General features: G+C 33.9%; 3 protein-coding genes across 3 annotated transcripts in view; 2 read left to right on the top strand and 1 right to left on the bottom strand.

Annotated features, from left to right (window-relative positions):
• LOC111466254 (dol-P-Glc:Glc(2)Man(9)GlcNAc(2)-PP-Dol alpha-1,2-glucosyltransferase) overlaps positions 1-2,619 on the top strand; it is a 3,666-nt gene extending 1,047 nt beyond the window's left edge. The window contains exons 3-8 of the mRNA XM_023110861.1: positions 1-54; positions 382-655; positions 877-1,014; positions 1,125-1,329; positions 1,929-2,071; positions 2,207-2,619. The exon at positions 1-54 is cut by the window's left edge and continues 280 nt beyond it. Coding sequence (XP_022966629.1) covers positions 1-54; positions 382-655; positions 877-1,014; positions 1,125-1,329; positions 1,929-2,071; positions 2,207-2,466 — 1,074 coding nt within the window. The 3' untranslated portion in view covers positions 2,467-2,619. The remainder of the gene's footprint in view (positions 55-381; positions 656-876; positions 1,015-1,124; positions 1,330-1,928; positions 2,072-2,206) is intronic.
• A 509-nt stretch (positions 2,620-3,128) lies between these two features.
• Positions 3,129-9,145, top strand: LOC111466203 (pectin acetylesterase 5-like). Its single transcript, XM_023110788.1, has 12 exons — positions 3,129-3,631; positions 3,707-3,789; positions 3,880-4,009; positions 4,632-4,711; positions 5,039-5,128; positions 5,264-5,388; positions 5,543-5,603; positions 7,017-7,070; positions 7,268-7,345; positions 7,432-7,537; positions 8,051-8,196; positions 8,497-9,145. The coding sequence occupies exons 1-12, from the start codon at positions 3,403-3,405 to the stop codon at positions 8,602-8,604; spliced, it is 1,290 nt and encodes a 429-aa protein (XP_022966556.1). The 5' UTR covers positions 3,129-3,402; the 3' UTR covers positions 8,605-9,145.
• A 2,329-nt stretch (positions 9,146-11,474) lies between these two features.
• On the bottom strand, positions 11,475-14,323 carry LOC111466201 (probable protein phosphatase 2C 23). The gene is made up of 4 exons (XM_023110787.1): positions 12,466-14,323; positions 12,250-12,363; positions 11,842-12,106; positions 11,475-11,743 (listed from the first exon to the last, which is right to left on the bottom strand). Exons 1-4 carry the CDS (start codon positions 14,116-14,118, stop codon positions 11,628-11,630), a joined length of 2,148 nt encoding a protein of 715 aa, XP_022966555.1. The 5' UTR covers positions 14,119-14,323; the 3' UTR covers positions 11,475-11,627.
• Positions 14,324-20,000: the final 5,677 nt, after the last annotated feature.

The following is a 20,000-nucleotide window of genomic DNA, read 5'->3' as shown; positions in this document are numbered from 1 at the left end:
GTCCTTGCTATGTACTTAGCATGCTTGAAGAAGAATTACTGGTCGAGTGCATTGGTAAAGAGCTTTCCAATACTCTTTCATATAGTATCTTAAGTTCTCTTGAGATATGAAATTGATTTAACGAGAACGAAGTCGGAGAAAAAAAGAAAACAATCCCTTTATTCTGGAAGTACATATATTTTTATGATGAAATATTTCCTCTGATTGGTTTATGAGTTCCTTAGACTGGCAGTTTATTGTGACTTGTTCTAATTCATAAAATGAAATATTTGCTATTTTCTGTGAAAAAGTGTAAAAAATTGCTTTTTTTTGTTTAAATTTCTCAGTTCATTTCTGCAATCTTTTATCCTTCTGATAACTTAGTTTCATCCCTTCATACAGTTTGGTATCTTTGCAGTTGTCATTCGACAAACAAATATTATATGGATGCTTTTTGTAGCATGCTCTGCGGTTATTGATACTACTCTGACTTGCCACGATCATAATATACAAATGCATGAGAATGATGTAATGGTGGAGGAAGGTAATCCTTTGAATGCTAAAGGAAGTCCCATTTCTAGAGCAAACTTGCGAAAGAGAAAGTTTAATACCACAAAAGATGCTGGCAAACAATTTCGACATAGCACAAGATCTTCATTGATAGATCAGAAATCAGGTATTTTTTCACAGTTTTTAATCCGTTTCCATTATAATTTGCATTGCAAAGTCGTTTTATGGTATGGTTCATTTGCAGAAATCGCTAGCTGAAGTTTCTTTTTCGTCACAAATATATATTTTAAACAGCAATTCACACTTTTTTTTTTGTTCTTGTCCCCTCCAAGTTTCTTTGATATTTCAGTTGATCATTCGTATGTCTCTGTTGGGCATTCTGTTCAGGTTTATTGGGTGAGATCAGAGCCATGATATTGACCATGTGGCGTATGAAATTTAAGCTTTTGGTTTCATTTTGCCCCTTTGTAATTGTGCTTATGGCGTTTGTTGCTTTTGTTCGTTGGAACGGAAGTATCGTTCTTGGTAATTATCATTGCGACGCCCTACTTTTATTTGCACCGAGTATCACTGATTATTTATTATAATTTCTATTCAGAGAAAAACTGATTGTCATTACATTTCTCAAAACGCAGGTGCAAAGGAAGCTCATGCAGTCTCTCTACATTTTGCACAGATTATGTATTTTGGTCTTTTTTCTGCTCTAGTTATGGCTCCAATGCACTGTAATCCAAGTCGAGTCATAGATGTGTTTCACTCACTCTGGAAAGGCAGACCTCTAAGTTTCTTGCAAGTTTTCATTGCTCTTCTTGCTGGCTTCATCTTCGTACACTATTTCAGGTCAGTTCGGGTTCCCGCAACAAGTTAGCATATCATTAGAGAGATTAGATTTCTCATATTGCATGGTACAATTTCTGAAACCATTCAGCGAATAACTATAGTTAATTTAATAGAAGGAGTACTGCCTTTTGCCCCCAAGGGTGACCCTGTTGGATAAGGCATGCGGTCTCTAAGTAACACATACCTTGTGATTGCATGCTCAAATCTTTTGGTTAGCTTAACAAGAAAAACCCTTGATGTTCTTGAAGTCCGGGCATTGGGAGGGGCAGGGCTTGTAAAAGGAGATGAATTCTGCTTTTTGTTATTGAATTGATCAACAAAATATGTCAGCCATCTAATGACTTGAATGTTCTTTAATATCCCATTTAAACATTTTCATTACTTTTTGCCTTATTTTCTATTTGATTCATCCTTATTGTTTTGTAACGGCCCAAGCCCACAGTTAGCAGATATCATTCTCTTTGGACTTTCCCTTTTGGGCTTCCCCTCAAAGTTTTTATATAACGTGTTTGCTAGGGAGAGGTTTCCATACCCTCATAAAGAATGTTTCGTTCTCCTCCCCAACCGACGTGGGATCTCACATATTTAGTGTGTTGCAGCATCGCTCACCCGTATCTTCTAGCTGACAATCGGCATTATCCCTTCTACCTATGGCGTAAAGTTATCAACGCGCATTGGTCGTCGAAGTATCTTCTCGTTCCAGCATATATTTATTCATGGTTTTCCATCTTCAACATATTAGGTAAGTGGCTTGGTTTCTTCTATTCTAGTCTCTAGCAATGCCATGAATCCTGTAAACATCTCTCATAGACAAAGATTCCAATAACATAATAACTCTATTGTACCTGTTTGTCCTGACTGAATGTTCTTCTGGTAGGGAAATCCAAGAGGAAAATATGGGTAGTGGCATATTTCTTAGCCACTGCTGCGGTTCTTGTTCCTGCTCCATTAATTGAATTCAGATACTTCACAACTCCATTTTTCTTCTTGATACTCAATTCTCAGATGAATGGTAGACTAAATTGGCTTCTGATTGCACTTGTTTACATAGCTTTGGATGCCTTCACAATGTTCATGTTCCTGTTTCGTCCATTTTACTGGGAAAATGAAACTGGAAAGCAGAGGTTCCTATGGTAGTAGTAGTAGTAGTAGTAGATTAAATAGTTCAAAATGGCAGGAGGAGGATAGTACTGACTTGTAGTGTTACCATTTCATAATTGTTAGTGTTGTTTTAGAAGAAAATTAGAGTTTGAATCTTTAGACATTTCTCCTCCTCCTTCCTTTACTTGATAATTGCTTGTACATTTATTTTGCAGGATTTATCATGGAAATATGTAACTTATCAGCTGATTCAGAGTACTCCTCTTGAATTTGAATTTCTTCTCTGAATTTTTTTAATGAGTTAAATTACAACTTTAGCCATTAGTTCGTAAATTCATGTAGACTTTAAAATGTGTACTATACGTCTCTCAAATAGGTTTTATAACCTTGAAATTTGTGCTTGACTTTTGGGTTTTGTCGGATAAATTTCTAAACTTTCAATTTTGTATTTAATAGGTTTATCTCATTTTAAAATTTTTAAAATTTATCCGTTTAAAATTTTGTATATTTATTCTCGAGTTTTCCCTAAACTATTAATTTTATGTAAAAGAAATGTAGTGCATGAAATTATGGTAAAAAAGTAGTGTTATATATTGAAGACAATTCAAAGTCAAGTATTTTATTTCATATTATTACTATTGCTTTACTTAATAGTTTTTTATTTAAGAAAAAATAGAAAACGAAAAATTATTAACAACCACTGTCAGCTTCTGCGTTCGTCGTGTACAAACATTGCGCGCGTTATTCCGCCGGAGAAAGGAAGGGAAAGAAAAGAACTTTCTGCTGTATTAATAACATACAATCATCGAATTCAGGTATGTCAATTCATGGTCAGTGCGACGACGTTCATCAAATTCGTTGCCAGTGCCGCCGCAGTTGGTTAATTTTACACTCTTAATTTCATCCATTTTCCATGTGTTCGAGTACAATTTGCTGCTCGGATTCTTAATTGTCGTGCCCATTCCACCTCCAATGGCGATCTCTGGGTTTCGAGCTCTTCTAAGGTGGAGCAAATGGTCCAAGAAAGAGTGGGCGATTGCAGTCATCTCTTTCGCTTTTATCGTTTCTGTTTTTTCTTTCCTCTCCGACTCTTGGCATGCTGAAGACGCTGGCATCAACCACACTTTCGATCTCAATCCCGCCAATGACCCTGATTTGGTTGACCTATCTCTGCTACAGAATGCCAAAGCAAAAGGCGCTCGTACGCTGTTCAATTTCTCCTCTCTATCTTCTTGGATTTGTTTTCATGCTTACTTTTAGGTTTCGAAATTTGCAGTATGCCTTGATGGGAGTTTGCCTGGATACCATTTTCAGAAGGGGTTCGGATCTGGTAATAGGAACTGGGTGCTTCACATTGAGGTTAATGTTCATTTACTTGATTAGGAGGCTGACTTTCCGTATTTTCTTTTAGTGTTGACTTTGGGTCTAATTTGTTTCTGGGAGTACTAGGGTGGAGGTTGGTGCGATTCGGTCTCGTCCTGTTCTTTGCGTAAAATGACCCCGTTGGGTTCGTCAGCCTACATGGATCGCCGTGTTCGTTTCTCTGGAATTTTAAGTAGTGATGCATCCAAAAATCCTGGTACATTTCGTCCATTACTAGTTTCTGTTGTCTGTAGTACTCTATTGATCAGTTTATCTGACCTTGTTTTTATTCCATTTACTCGAATATCACTAAACTTGAGTCTAAACATCATGTTGCTTCGTTGAAACATATTGATTCAATGATTTCTTATGTATATGATATTGCCATACTCATGCTGTTAACGGTGTGCTTAGGTTGTTGCAATGGAAGGGGGTGGATTGTGAGACGTTTTAAAAACATTGAGGGAAAACCCGAAAGGAAAAGCCCAAAAAGAGGATAATATCTGCTAGCAGTGGGCTTAGGTTGTTACAATGGAAGGGGGTGGATTGTGAGTCGTTTTAAAAACCTTGAGGGGAAACCCGAAAGGGAAAGCCCAAAAAGGATAATATCTATTAGCGGTGAGCTTGAATTGTTACAATAGTGCACTATCAAATGCCAGCCTTGAAGATGGATTTGAGCTCGAAAACTTTTTTATCTTTTATTTTTTATTTTGAAGTTATCATGCTCTTTGAAGATAGTGAAAATGTTGTGCACTGTGTGCGTGTAATAATCTCTGGTTGGCACTTGTAGTATTTGATAATATGTTACTAATTTTTAGTTTGATTTAATCTGTCTTCAGATTTCTATAATTGGAACAAGATCAAGATACGTTACTGTGATGGAGCATCGTTTGCAAGCCATCCTGAGGATGAAACAAAGGTACAACATTTTTCAAGTACTTTACCTGGTCATTTGTCTTTTCATAAGCATTCAAAAATTTGCACTGGAATAAACTTGCATAAGATAAGTCGTAGTGTATTTGGTTCGATGCAAACATGTCTTACTAGCAAGTCAGGAACCAAATTTTGTGCATTTCTAAATACGTCAACCATTTTCTTCTTAATCTTTGTTTCCTTCATCATATGGACTTTTATCTAAAAAGAAAAGTAATAATAGTTCACGTTTTCCAATAACTTTGTAAAACTTCAACCTGGAAATTTTCTTTTGTGGATTCAATAACTATATTCATGTTTGTCCTTGCAATAGAATGGGAATAGACTTTATTTCAGAGGACAGCTCATCTGGGAAGCGCTTATGGAGGAACTCTTATCTGTTGGCTTGTCAAACGCAAGGCAGGTGGGCATGTGGTAATGAAATTTACAATGTCTTCCTCTGAGATCTACATCCACAACATCTGGTTAATGATGTATTCTCTGCATCTTAAAATGGGTCGTTTTATATGTCCACCAACTTGACATCTATCCACTCCAGGCTCTTCTCTCAGGGTGCTCTGCTGGGGGATTGGCGACCCTTATACATTGTGATGACTTCAGAGAGCTTCTGCCGAAGGATGCAACTGTCAAATGTCTAGCTGATGCTGGATTTTTCCTTGACGAGTATGATTTTCTCTTAACATACTACTCTGCACGTGAATAATCTTTTAGTTTCCCTCACGTATTTCTGCCGTGTTTCTTTCTTTGTCATTGCTTAATTATTTCAAATTACAAAAAGTTGTGCCGATTGGCATCCATTTTTGCTCCTCCATTTCAGGAAAGATGTTTGGGGAAATCATACTATGAGATCTTTCTATCACGATGTTTTCAACCTTCAGGTCTTACTCTGGTCCTCATTTGTTCATTTATAAAGCTAGTGATTAGATGGTACAAAACATTGTGACTTTCTTTGAAACGAACCCCGTGAATTTATTTGGGTATTTCTATTTTATAGTTTATAGACAATGGATGAGTTTTTCTCTGAATTCTTCTTTGACTCTTTGAATAAGGCACCCAAATGGTAAAGGCAAAATTTCTACCAGCAGGCTGACTAATAACAGCTGCAGTTTGCAGCTAATAACTAATACTAACTTAATCCAAATAGAACTATCAACTAACCAACCACGTCTGTAATACAGGGGGCATATCGCATGTCTAGTTGGATCCATAGCTTAATCCTACCATATTACTAGCTTGATTTAGGATGACATCATGCATGCCATTTCGTCAGTCTATTAGAGTTGGCTACAATCACTAGTGTTATGTTCCTTAAGGTTAAACTTAGATGCCTCCAAATTTACTGGAGTCACAGCCACTTGGTTCATATACTAGGCTACGATTGTGTCGTACACAGAATTTACTCTCTTTAGAGGATTTATTTGCTTGATATTTAGTTTTATATAAATAGTGTTTGTTTGAAATATATCAGTTATTTTAATAGTGGTAGAATTTAGTATAGTGAAAAAGAAAATCCAACATGAACATAGTTGAGTGGTTAATGTTTCTTTATTTCTTTTAAGAGGTTGTAGGTTCGAAACATCGTTTTCCATGTGTTGTAATATTATAAAAAAAATATGACATAGAAGAACATGTTACTTGGTGAAGTCTGCATTTGATCAATAGAATTATATTTCTTATTATTGGTTAGAAAATTTAATGAATGAGCGAGGGCATTATTGTTAAATGCCCTCTCTCATAGATAAACCTAGCTAGACGCATGAACCATGTCAATGCTTAAACAATGTTACCTTGTATGATCTTCAGGTGTATTTTTTATATTGTTTTGACTAAGTTTAACCATGAAATTGAAATGGTTGATTTTCATACTTGAATACACCAGCTGAATCAAATACATTAAATTAATATTACTGATGCACGTAGATGATTAGAAACTTAATCATATAGAAAAAATTTATATCATTTATGAACCTGGTGTATGAACCTGGTGTATGAACCTTCTCAAAAGAATTAAATTAATATTTATTGAATGTATTCAGATTTATATTTAAACAATTGAGCTTTCTTATCATCATTCATTCATCTCAATGAAAGTTCGCTCGTCATAAAAATATATAAAAGAATCTAATCAACAAATACAACTATAAATTTAATACTTTATCTCCTGCGATAAATTCTAGGTCATTAATTTTAACATACATATGTATTTTATTTTCTACTAAAATAAATATGAAAATTGATGAATTTCGGCTTACTCTAAATGTTTGTACTTTTTACCTGCATTGTGCCTTCAGAACACTGCTAAAAGCTTATCCAAGGATTGTACAGCAACAGAGGAGCCATCTAAGGTAGGATTTGTTTTACTGATGCTGAAACCTTTCAATGGGATCATTCTCAACTAATCTTGGCTCACTATTAGACAATGGTATTAGAGTAACCACCAGATACAACAATATTGATTCTAGAGTAATGAAGTTGAAGTCTCTTTCTTGATATGTAATGTTAGCCTCCAGCCTTAATCATTTGTTTTGAGTTGCAATGACAGTGTCTCTTTCCTCAAGAAATTATCAAACATATCAGCACCCCGTTGTTTCTTGTCAACCCAGCTTATGATTTTTGGCAGGTAATTATTTTTTACGATACCCCAACTCCACTCTAATATCTAATTTTGTTGTATATAATTTCTGATATCGAGTGCATGGCTATTAGATACAAAATGTCTTGGTACCAAATCCATTACATCCTGCTGGCGCTTGGGAGAAATGTAGGCTTAATATTCATAAATGTGATCATGCTCAGCTTGAAATTCTTCAAGGTATCATATTTGCCACTCTTGAATCTGTGACTCTTTATGTTTTTTGCGCCCACTTCAAGATAAAGGTAGGATTTCAATGATCTTTGTTAATAATTACATAGAATTTCAGTGATCTTCGTTAACAAATACATTCTTGTGATAGCATTTGCGATCTGAAATTACTGTGGATTATATTCCTTCCTCATTGTGAGAAGTGAGAACCCTTCTCAATAAGTCAGCATTTGCATAGCTAAGATCCTTAGGAATTATTCACATACAATAGATGAATCTCTGAGTTATCTTTACACATACTCCACAGAATAAGGCCTGTTAGATTTAGTTTATCCTTCATAATTCTCTCTTTAGGCATGCTTTTCTTGTTAGAAAGGTTATAAAGAAGCAGCACTTGAGGAACAACTGCGTAGTTTTCTGATTGTTCTTATTGGGAGATGTAATTCTGGAATGTCTTGATTTTTTAAAAAAATTATCTGGTGAATTCAGGATCGAAAAACAATTTTGTTTATTTTTGTTCAGGTTTCCGGGACTCTTTGCTGAAGGCACTGAAGGACTTCAAGCACAGCAAGGAAGGAGGGCTTTTCGTAAATTCTTGCTTCATCCATTGCCAAACATGGATGTCTGAGACATGGCATTCCCCCAATTCTCCAAGGATAAATAAGAAGGTAAGGGAAGTTTGTATTTTTGAATTGCATAACTGAAAATATGAAGTGTTAGGTTGTTGTTCCCATTATATGTTTATATTTTTCTGATTGCTGATTCCATTTGAGAATATGCTTCTTAAAACATTCTTAGTAAGGAATTAAAAGGGAGATTTGATTTTTCCACAAATTTTTATTATTGTCAAGAAATCATTAATGAAATGTTTGTCGTTGTGCTTGTGAGAACTAATGTGTAGATGTCATAAAAGTGTGCTAGATAAATCTCTATCCTTCTGTATAAACTGACTGTGTCCTTGCATACAGACTATAGCAGAGGCCGTTGGTGATTGGTACTTCAAACGAAATTCAGTGAAGTTAATTGACTGCCCTTTTCCATGCAATCCTACCTGCATTCATATGGATTTCAGCTGAGTTTAATGGATATTGGAATTAGGCAGCCTTTTCTGTTGTCACTCATTTGCAATGTCTTTGCTTGGGGAAAAACAACTTTATCCATGTCGAAGGCTGGTCTCCAGAAGCAGAAACAGAGGTATTATACATGATAATTTTCATAGGGAAGATTTTAGTTCGCTGTTTCTGAAAGCTAAAAACCATGTCTATAAAAGCATAGGACTCTTGGTTTTTCCGGGGTCCTAATGCTTACTTCATCCTTGCCTTTTCTTTAGAACATTGATCGCTTCCAACAAGGTATTTTTTTTTATTTGTTTTAGAATCTTTAAATTACAGTCCTCTAGTGTTCTTTATTTCTTTGCTTTTTTAGTTGATAGGCTCTCTCCTCCACGTTTTGTACATTATCTTAAAAGTTTTTTCGCACCACCAAATATGAATATTGTAACTTGATAACTAGCCCTGGATTATCATTTCTTTGTTGCCCTTGATTTTATTAGATTCTTACGTGCTTTGAGTCAGCCATAAATGCAAGTGGGTTTTGAATTCCTGATTATTTTGAAAACGAATTTGCATCCACTATCCTTTATTTTATATTATGGCCTCGGCTTTTGTTTTTGTATCACTTATTTTCTTTCGGTGGGATTCAAATTGGAAATCCACCTACAACATTATCATTTTCCATCGGAGGTAAAAGTCAAAAGAAATGTGCTGGTCCTCCTTTCCATGGATTATGATAGTAACAGACACCATCATAGACAGGCTTCATATACGATCTGATGTTCTCCATGCCATTCTTCCCCTGTTCAAGCGGATGAGTGTGTCTTGGTTGACAAATTCATCTACGTCAATTCTCATTATTGACTGGAATTTTCGGACCATTCACCAGTCAATATTTGAACTGCATCATCTCCAGTATAAACTGGAAATTCGGATAGAGATGATCCAGTTTTCCCTAGCTCTCTTGTACCTCAAGGCAATCTTTTTAACCATTGAATGATCGAAAATATGATCAGAGACTCAGAGTTGTTCATTCCCTCCCTGTATGTATGCTTAGATCATTTTCAACATCATAGAAATCAATCAATTATTGCCAGTTGAATTCAACAGTAGGATTTCAAGGCCTTCAAATTGGCTTAGACCCTTCAAACTTCATTAGAATGAGTAGTGGGGTGGGGGAGAAAGTAAAGTGGTGTGTTTATCTCCCCATTTTTAATCAGCCAATCCAGCTTCAACATTATGTTCTGAGATGAAGCCAGCTCAAAAGTCGAAAACTCAGTTATTCTTTCAATATTGTATACAATATTCCAGAGCCAAAACCCAGCCCATGATACATTGTCTGCTTGGACCTTAGAAGTTAGAATGAGATTATCTGGTTGTGGGAATAGCTAGACCTGTTCAAATGAATTTGGACAACGTCACATTAATTACCAAAAAAATTTAGAATATTAAGATACGACTTAAGTTATCTTAATTATCTGAAATTTTGGAATCAGATTCATCCAATTTCTTGAACTTTGATATTCTTTTTGGGTGATTGGGAAGATAGAATTTCAAGCATCTTTATAGAATTGCCTAAGCCTGGCCTACCACTGTATTCTCTCTACGGCATTTGGCGGGCGGCACTTACACTTGTCTCCCTACTTTTTCGATTGCACATACATACATAAATGCATGCATGCATACATGATTGTATTTGGGGAAGAATCTGATCTTTATTCGCTAGTTTCAAATTTCAAATACAACTTGAAAATTCAAAAGCTCTTCAATTTAGTTGACTATTTGCGGTGGTTTGGAAAAATATTTGGTCCAAGGGTTCGAAGTAGGTTTTGTTTTCCTACTATTTCTAAATTATATTAGCTAAATAATATATAAATATCTTGGTCAATGATCTGGGGATTGTAAATTAGTTTCTTTTTATGTTGTAACAAATAAATTTGCAATTTTAATGAATTAGGTTTTGATCTGGATTGATTGATTGGTTTTTTTTTTTTTTTTTTTTTTTTCTTTTCCTCTTTTAAGTTATTGGTTTAGATTAACCTATAAGTAGTATAGGCGTTTGCTTAGTCCGGATTATAATTTAATTGTTTGTTTGCATTGACTATTACATCCACAATGATTTTGTGTATAATTGAAATCTTTTATTAATTGTTATATGTTCATCCGTGACAATGGTTAAAATAATCTTATTTCAAGGGATAATCCAAAATCATTTATTATGCCTATATCAGTCTGTAAAATAGCTCAAATATACTTTAGGCTATTTTACTAATAATTAAATTGTGTGGTAACCATTTCATTATGGCATACTCAACCCACCAAACCAACAACTCATCTCGTGCTGGATGCTTTTTCTGGTCTGACCAAGATTTCCATTTCCAAGAATATTTAAAAGGAAAACCTAACACAATATTGGTTTTTCTCTGTTCACAAACAAGTTTAGGAAAAGGGGATTAAGAGGAGAGAGAAAGAGAAAGGCAGATTACTTTTGCCCTTGATTTTGTTTGAATGGGTTATCGAATTTTGATCCACAGGTCCAATTCCACCCAAGGATTTCTTCTTCTGACTGATCAAAACAAGGTCAAACTCAAAATAAGTTCCTTTTTTTCAAGTTCAGATTTTGAAGGAACCCTTTTTTTTTGAAGCATTTTTAGAGGTTCTTGAGTGTAAAGGTTAACGATTAGGCATTTCTTCCAGTTTGTATATTGTTTTTTACCTAATTATTTGTTTTGGGTAGGTAGGAAGGAAGTCAAGACTTCTAGAGAAGAAACTTCTTCTGAAGTCTGCAAAACAAAATTGTTGAAAATTTCCAAACAATTCTGCTTTGGAATGTATTGGTGTTGTATGCAAGTTGCAACACACACACACACATAGTTGGGATGAAGACAGGAAACTGAACAACTCTACGCTCTCTCTGTTTAAAGTTGAACAAGAGAGAGTGATTTGATTGCATGTGTAATGAGAATAGGGAAGAATAAATGAAATAAATGGCAGGATTAATTGCCCAACCTTCTGTTATCTTGATTTCTATAGGCTAGTATCTCTATTTACATCAATGAATGCCAGATTCTCCCTTCGAATGAAATGATGATTACCGAAACATCGTCATGGTACTTCCGCCGCTCCCCTTGTGGGATGTCGAGCAGCTCATGGAAGTCCATTCCTGCAAGTTTTCCAAATCAGATTACCAAAGTTCACACTCCAACTTATATCTGTTAGTTCTTTTTATCTTCCTGTAATGTTGACAGATGAGGAGCTTACCGTATTTTTTCGCTGCTCGGAACAGTACTTCTTCAATTAGATGTTGAGCAGGATCTCCTTCAGGAAAAGCAGCAATGAAGGACTCTACTTGAGAAACAGCTTCTTCGTTGGTGAAGTACTGGTAGAGTCCATCAGAGGATAGTATCAAGAATCTGTCTGTTGGGCTGAGTTTGTAATGGCAGAGTGTTGGATCACAGGTGATGTAAGGTGAATTTCCCACATAGTCTATTCTGAACATCTCTAGCAGTGCATCATTCCACTTTGGCTGCAAAACACAGCCGATCAGCTCAAACTCAAATTGTATGCAACATTGGATTCTGAATTGAATCGACCATTTGCCTTCTAATTTAGTTTTTAGTCGAATCTCTTACATTCTAGCTGACTCAAAGGATTAGAGATGTAGAATACCTGTTTGAGAAAGCCAGCTCCAAAAGCCCGAGTAATTTTCAAATAACCTTTCACCCTGTCGTTCATAATTGCTGAAGCATCGTTGGGATGAGCCTTCTTGATCCTCTGGACTTCCTGATATTCAAGTTTTCTCATAAGTTCTTGTGACCACAAAGAAAATGGACATGAAAAATGCAGTCTTGTACGGGAAATGAGTGATATAGACAAGAACATTACCTCCTCTGTGTAGGTGCTGTGGTCCATTGTAAGCTGATGGGAGGCTAAGGTTGTTAACCTTTCGAACTCCACACCATTAGAAGATTCAAATACTCGTAGTGTTCCTTCATTGATTCTCTCCAAGTCTCTGTATTGCTTTCCAATCCCGAAATCCGGTTCGAGTTGCTGCGCTACAATAGCACGGCTGTCTCCGACATTCATCAAGTACACATCTTCTCCTCTCATCAACATGACCAAAACACAAGAACCCATAAGAGCTAGCTCAGGGTTTCTTGTAACCATCTTGTCTGCATTTTGTAGATATGCTTCCTCTGTTTTTCTCAATGCTTGAGACAGAGCATTTAACACTTCAGAATGATTGATTGCTGTTGATTCATCCCATATTTGGTGATGATGATCTAATTGTTTATTGTTCATCTTCCCGTCGAATTCTAATCTTTCCCTTTCCCATTCACATTTCCAAGTCTTGGGATTCTGATCAGCCCTCTTCATCAGCTGACTCGTCCTGTAGTTTGTATTATAAACTCTCTCTCTTTTCCTCATCGATTCAGCTTCCAAATTCACCATCTTATTTCCCGCAGGGAAATTCTCTGTAGATTGATGATTTTTCAGGTGGGTTGTTCCGTCATCTTCCTCAATTGAAGCAGAGTTTGATGAGTTCACGGAAGACGAAGTTGCAGTTGAATCAAACTTATCACTCCAAATTAATCCCTTGAGTTCTCTTAGAACGGCAGCATAGAGATTAGCGAGTAAGTAATCAGGAGCATCAGGGCCGTTGAATCCGTCGTAAATTCCGACGAAAACCCAACCATTGTCCTCGGAAATCACCACATGAACTCTGTCCTCACCGGCCTTCCCCTGTGCCCACTGTACGCTCTGGCCGCCGAGAAAGTAATCGCCGTCGTCTTCCGGCGCCAAGCTCGCATGGCTGCTCAAATGGACACTGCTTTGAGTCTGAGTAGCTGCAGCATTTTCATTGTGTTTGTATGATTCCGATTCTCTCACTCTCGAACTCACAGCCTTTTGGTTTCGAGAAATGGTTTTGGATATGGCTTTCTTCAGAATCCGAATGAGACTTCTTCTTTTCGATTTGGGTTGTCTATCTCCAACGCCGCTGTGAGAGAAGCTCCGCCGTAATTTCTCGGGTCCAACGCCGCTCTTTTCAATAGGGCCGGAACAAACCCCACGATCAATAGGACCCGATTCGTTCCGGCTGGCTAAGGGTCCGGATAAAAACCCTCTCTCAATCGGACCCGAATAAGGGAATCCGCCGGAATTTCCCGACACCGAGTGGCGAGGCACCGGCTGCAACGGCACGGAGGCGAAGGAATTCGAGCAATCAAAAGCAGCGGCCCGATCAAACGTGGTGCTGTAAGGATAGAGATCAACAAGAGAAGTGGAGAGCGGCGTTGAGACGTTGGCGCTTACAGAAGCGCCGGAAATCGACCGAAAAATGGTGGTTGCCGGAGAGATGTACTCGTCGGAGAAATCTTTAGAAGAGGAGATAGTATGTGGGTCGGGTGGGAGATAATAGAAGGAGTGGCCGAAACCGCCATCATGAGGGTCGACAATAATGTCGGCGGGATCATACCGGCGGGAGATATCACCGTCGCCGGCGAAACAGCGGCCAATTTTCCCAATTCGATTTCCCATATGAAAAAAGAAAAAAAAAAAAGAAAGAAAAAGAAAAAAAGAAGAAGAGTTCAAACAAAGAGAATTTTATCTTTTCTCTCTACTGTTTGATTTGATTGATCATAGCATAATACTCTCTCTGAGTGTGAGTGCGCGTGAAAGAGAAAGAAGATAGCTCACAAATTTTTTATGAGAGAGAAAGGGAATTAAGAGAGAGAGAGAGAAAGGAGTTGACTTTCGGAAATGGGCTTTGTTTGTTTGTTGCTTTTCTAATCTCCTTTTCTCTCTCTCTCTCTCTCTCTCTCTCTCTAAAAACTGCTTAGTGCTTTTATTATTATTATCATTATTATTATTTTTTGTATTTATTAGGCCGTTGACTCTGCGTTAAATAAAAAGCAAACAAGGTGGAGAATTTTAGAATTTTTAATTAAATAAATGGTTTATTATTATTTTCTTTATTTTTCCTTCTTAAAGAAAAAGGAAAATTTTGTATTAATTTAACTTCTTGTACGTTCTTGGTAAAACCCAAATAAATAATTAAGTAATAAACCAAATATAAAATTTTATTATTTTAAAATTTAAATTAAATAAATAAATAAATCCTTTTGCCTTTTCAAACATATCTTTCTTTCTCGTCTGATAAATCGGCTGGCCAACACAATGAACGTGGGGAGATGATAGTTCTTCTTCACCCAATCAGCCCTTGCCACGTCATATTATTCATTTTTTAAACGTTTGATTTGAATTATCTTTTGGAAATGGAAAATGAAATCTTTTTGAGTTTTTTTTTCAAGAAAAATCTCTCTAATTTTTTTTTTTTTTTGACTTTTTCCGTAATTGACAAGTTGGTGTATAAAAGACCAATTTTAAAAGGGCAAGAGTGTAAATAAATTATTTCTTAGACCAAAATCAAATTCTATTTTGTCGAATTAGTTTTACACGTGTTTAAAATTATAGTTGTATCCATTAAAACTTTAACCGTTTTAAGTGAATTAATTTAAATTCTCAATTTGAAAATTGTTCATGCATCTATTCCGACCGTACATGTGTAGAGCGTTTAGACTTTCCGTTTAAAAGTTATAAATTATTTGAGTTTAATTAATATCATTTTTAATTCTTAAATAAAATTTGGTCAAAGGTACAAATTCTAGAGTTCCCGAAATTCATACATATAATTATTAGTTTTATAGTTTTTATTATTTTTTATTTGAATTTTAGTTCCATTTTATTGGGTGATTTTAATTTTTCACATGGAAAAAGAAAGCTTATCTCTTTGTATTTATATATTTATAGAGAGAGAAGCACTTTTAGGAAGATGTTTATATTTATTATTTTTCTAATAATTATTTAAGCAACATATTTTTTTAATTGCAATATAACAAACATGATTATATTAACTATAAATATGCTATTTTTTTACTGCTTCAAAGTTTATTAAAAAATAATTTTAAAACTTATTCCAAAAAATTTTAAGTACTTTTTCATTTGGTTGATTTAAGAAACACTCTTAACTTTCTATAATCATTTAAGAAACTATAATAAAGACTCTACATTATTAAAAACTTTTAAAATGCTTATAGAAAATATTTTGTTTAAAATACATTTAAAAAAAAAAAAGAAAAAAAAGAAACTGCCTACCTTTTAATAGGTCGTTTGAGATAAGTCAACTGATAACTATAGATGAGTTGACCCTTGTGCATGGCTCTAGCCTAAGGAGGTTGGCCCAATCAAGTGAGTCTATAGTGTCAACCCACGTGGATCGCTCGAGCCAAGGACAAAGCAACTTGGATTTGATCCGGCGAGGCTTAGGAAGACAAGCCCATATGGGTCATCTAGGCAAGGACGAGTTGACTCATGTGGGATGGGCGAGCCTATAGAGACTAACCCACGTGAGTTAGCCAAGGCCTAACCTAAGTCAATCCATGTGGGTCGCCCAAGGCCAACAAAGACTAATACATGTGAGATGGCCAAGCTAAGGATGAGCCGACTCATTTGGGTCAAGCAAGACTACATAGCCCGACCCAAATGGGTTGGCCAAGGCCAAGGTCTAACTCAAGTTGATCGGTGTGTGGCGACTAAGGCCTAACTCGAGTCAATCTATGTGGGTTGTTTGGGTCGAAGTTGAACCGAGCAGTGAAGGTTGATCAAAACTAAAAGTTACAAAGTTAGAGTCCAACATGACAACTCTTTCGACAGAGTAAATATTTCTGACATACTAGCATGATTTTAGTCATTCATTACAATGACGATTCCTAAATCACTCTATAAGTACAACGAGCTAGTAAGATTGAGGATACATAAAAGATATTCACATATTACACTCTAAAATTATTGTCAACTTGATTTCTAACTTGAACATCAAAGTACGGAGAGTTTAGCATACTTGGTCATTTATCTCTTTTGTCTCGCAAACATATTTCAATTGATGATACAAATTCAACATTCAAATTATGTACTTTGAGCTAAGACTCTTTTTGGGTTAAGTTTTAATAATAAAAAAAAAAAATAGTTATATGGATTATATCACATATTTAGAAGTGTTATTTTTATTAATTACTAAGTTTTTTTTGTTTGTGTTATCTACTTCTCATGATTTTCTAAAAAAAAAATACAAAATTAATTAATTTTTTTTTTCGTATTATTAAGAATTTCTTTTAAAAAATAACTTAAATTAATTTAAACTTTCAATAGTCAACTAAGGTTCGGTTGACACGACTCCAAAGAGACCTAAGACTTAATCTGAAAATGGTCTACAGGAGGACAACTTGGCTATCAGATCGACCCCAAGAGAGGAATTTACTCGACCTTGACCATAAGGCAAACTCTGAAGGGGCCGACTCAATTTTGAACCTAAAGGGAACGGCTAGGCCATGGAGGGCCAACTCGATTTTAAGGCTGCCTCCACAAAGTCGGGTAGGTGAAGATATTGAGATTTGGTTTAGAATCTTTTAGAAAATGATTTTTATTGGAAGAGGGCATAACTGTATGGGTAAGTTCACACTAACAGTTTAAATTTAGATTCAACTCAAAATTTATCTGGAGAAGTGTTAGAAAGTATTCACAAAAGAAAACGGTTATTAATTCAAACATTCTAGATTCTCAACTTTTAATTTTGTGTTTAATAGATCCTTGGTATTAAAAATTATTAAAAAATAATTGATTTAGTTTTAGTAATTTTGTATTTACTAAGATTGATAAATTTTAAAAGGTTCTAACATTAATTATTAAATTTATAATTTAAAGTTTTAAATACAAAAAAGAAAATGGTAAAATAATTAAAACTTTGGACCAAACTATAATATACACAAAGCTATTTAAAATTTTCATAAAATTGTGGTTTTCAAAGAATAAATTAAAGGAACTGTCATTTTAGTTGGAATAAATATTTGTAGAGAAGCATCAAGAATATAAAGAAATAAATTGACACGTGTCGCTATCCCAGGAGTCTGAGCACTGTTTCTAACGACTTTCTATAATTGGAAATTTTATTTTCTCTAAATAAAAGGTTGAGAAAAATATCTTTTCGCCATCCGTTTTTAATATAATTTTTATTTGGTCTTTAAACCTAATATATTATAATTTCTTATATATATATATATATATATATATATGAATTCTAAGTTACAAAATGTTACATTTTTATAATTTTTTTTTCAAGATTTTATATATATACTTTAAGAGTTTTCATAACTCACTCAATCATTTATTTTATATTAATTAATTTTCACTAATTTTTCATTATTATTAAATTAATTTTTTAAAAATTATATGATAATATTTAAACTAGAATATAAGTAAGCCTCAATAATAAAAACTCAAGAGTAAAAGTAAGTATTAGTAGGAAAAATGTAACAATTTGAAACTAAAATTAATTAAATTTAAATAATATTTTCAAACCTAAAAATAAAAGAAAATTATACAATTTTGAGACAAAAAAAAAAAATTACATTTTAAAATAAAAAGTAGATAAAGTTGATGGTTCACTAAAACTCTAATGGTTCATTAAATGGAATAGGCTTTATACCTTTTCATTATTAAAAATAAAAAATAAAAAATAAAAAATAAAAAATAAAAAATAAAAAATAAAAAGTAGTAGCCTTTTCAACTTTTTACATGTATACCTAGAAAAGGATATTAAATTCAAATTGATATAGATCCCTATAAATTTAAAATTTTTAAAATTTATTATATATAAATTTAAATTTTAATATTTTATAGAATCTTAAAATCTTAATATTTTAGCTAATTTAATATAATTATTAGAAATATGATTAACAATATAAAACTTAGTAATGTATTTAATGCATTAAGCTTAAATCAAAACATCATATTATAATAATACAAAAAAATTACAATTTTAATTATTTAAAATAAATAGTGGGTATAGAATATTATATATATATATATATAAATCGACATAAATATTTATTCTTTCAGTCTTTCTTCAAATGGATTCACCGGGTACTTTTTCAATATAAAATTCATTAATTGTATTAAATTTAAATGATCGAGAACAAGAAGATGGATATTTAATTTTAGAATATATCCACTATATGAATATTTTTAATTATATTATTTTTAAATTTGGCATATATTTTGTTAATCATATAAATATATAATTAAATAGAAAATATATTTGTATTCATACTATTTGGTCAATATTTTCGATTTTAACATCAAAAAGTGGGCCTGTTTTAGATGGGAGATAATGTCGCTGTGGCCCATTAGCAAATTTTGGGCCTAGATTTTTATACTATTGGGCTTATGTATGGGCCACTGGATAGTTCTCTTTCACAGGAAGCTTTGAGGCAAGAAAGCCTATGGGCCCAACTTTGTATACATCGCAAATTGGAGTTCCCTTAACTGATGGAAAGATTAAACACCTCAATATAATGTTTGAAGAATATGTGACAAAAGAATTTGGTCAATATAGCTCAATTTAACTACCAGTGTCTCAACTAGAAAAACTGTCTGAGATTATGTGCACAACATAATCATTCACGTCACATGTGTTTGTCACAATCGCGTTCCTTCAGGACGTTCGTAGCCATTATGCGCCACTCACTCTCACCACTGAGAGAAAGTGGGTCAATCCTAAGCGATGACCGTTGAAATCTCAAGCAGAAGACCAAGTACTTACCAAACTCAGATTGTGGGGAAGTAATAGCCAACCCTTTACGAGTGGAAGAGACTGAATAAATGTGCACAATAAGTGTTTTTATAAGAGAGGATACCACGATCATACTTGTCCAAGACATATAGCTCGTGACTGCATCTCTTGTTTCACTTTCTCAAAATGCTTTCCAAAACGTTTTGCTAAATTTCTCGAACTTTATTTTATAAGATTGTATTTAAAAAAATGAACTTAGGTAAGTGAAAGAATAGAATTAGTCATTTAGTATGGTATCAATTGAAAAAGAACCCATTCTAGAAGTCAAATGAAAATATGGGCTCTACGGCCCATTACACCATGAGTGGACCACTTTCATTGTGGACCCATCTAATCCATTTGGGATCTTTTTTTTTTATTTTTTTATTTTTAATATACTTTTTTGAAAAGAATAATTTAATTTTTCCGATAGAAAGAAAAATAATAGTCTAAATTTCACAAATCTCTTCCTAATACTTATTTTTCATATTTATTAAAGAACAATAACTTTTAATCAAAATTTAAAGTTAAAAAAATATTTATTTTACAATATATAGCTATTTGATTTTTTGTATTTTTTTAAACTCTATTTGTTTACAAATTTCATATTAGAATTATTAGTCATATTTTAAAAAGTAAGTTTTTAAAAATTATTCTTTTAGTTTTAAATTTTTTACTTAATTTTTAAATTTATACACGAAAAATATAACCAAAAAAAAAAATTAATCCAGAATTTTTTTTTTTTTTTTTTTTT

The sequence above is a fragment of the Cucurbita maxima genome, unplaced genomic scaffold, assembly GCF_002738345.1.
Source record: "Cucurbita maxima cultivar Rimu unplaced genomic scaffold, Cmax_1.0 Cma_Scf00030, whole genome shotgun sequence".
Classification (NCBI taxonomy): domain Eukaryota; kingdom Viridiplantae; phylum Streptophyta; class Magnoliopsida; order Cucurbitales; family Cucurbitaceae; genus Cucurbita; species Cucurbita maxima.
The sequence above is the reverse complement of the archived record's forward strand: the minus strand, read 5'-3'. Positions and strand labels throughout refer to the sequence as shown.

Excerpts from the sequence above, each read along its gene's own strand:
- LOC111466203 (XM_023110788.1), top strand. The coding sequence starts at position 3,403 with ATGGCGATCTCTGGGTTTCGAGCTCTTCTAAGGTGGAGCAAATGGTCC. Across the intron at positions 5,129-5,263 it reads GCTTGTCAAACGCAAGGCAG|GCTCTTCTCTCAGGGTGCTC; the intron begins GTGGGCATGTGG and ends TATCCACTCCAG. Across the intron at positions 7,538-8,050 it reads TCAGCTTGAAATTCTTCAAG|GTTTCCGGGACTCTTTGCTG; the intron begins GTATCATATTTG and ends ATTTTTGTTCAG.
- LOC111466201 (XM_023110787.1), bottom strand. The coding sequence starts at position 14,118 with ATGGGAAATCGAATTGGGAAAATTGGCCGCTGTTTCGCCGGCGACGGT. Across the intron at positions 12,107-12,249 it reads GAGCTGGCTTTCTCAAACAG|CCAAAGTGGAATGATGCACT; the intron begins GTATTCTACATC and ends TGTGTTTTGCAG. Across the intron at positions 11,744-11,841 it reads CCGAGCAGCGAAAAAATACG|GAATGGACTTCCATGAGCTG; the intron begins GTAAGCTCCTCA and ends GAAAACTTGCAG.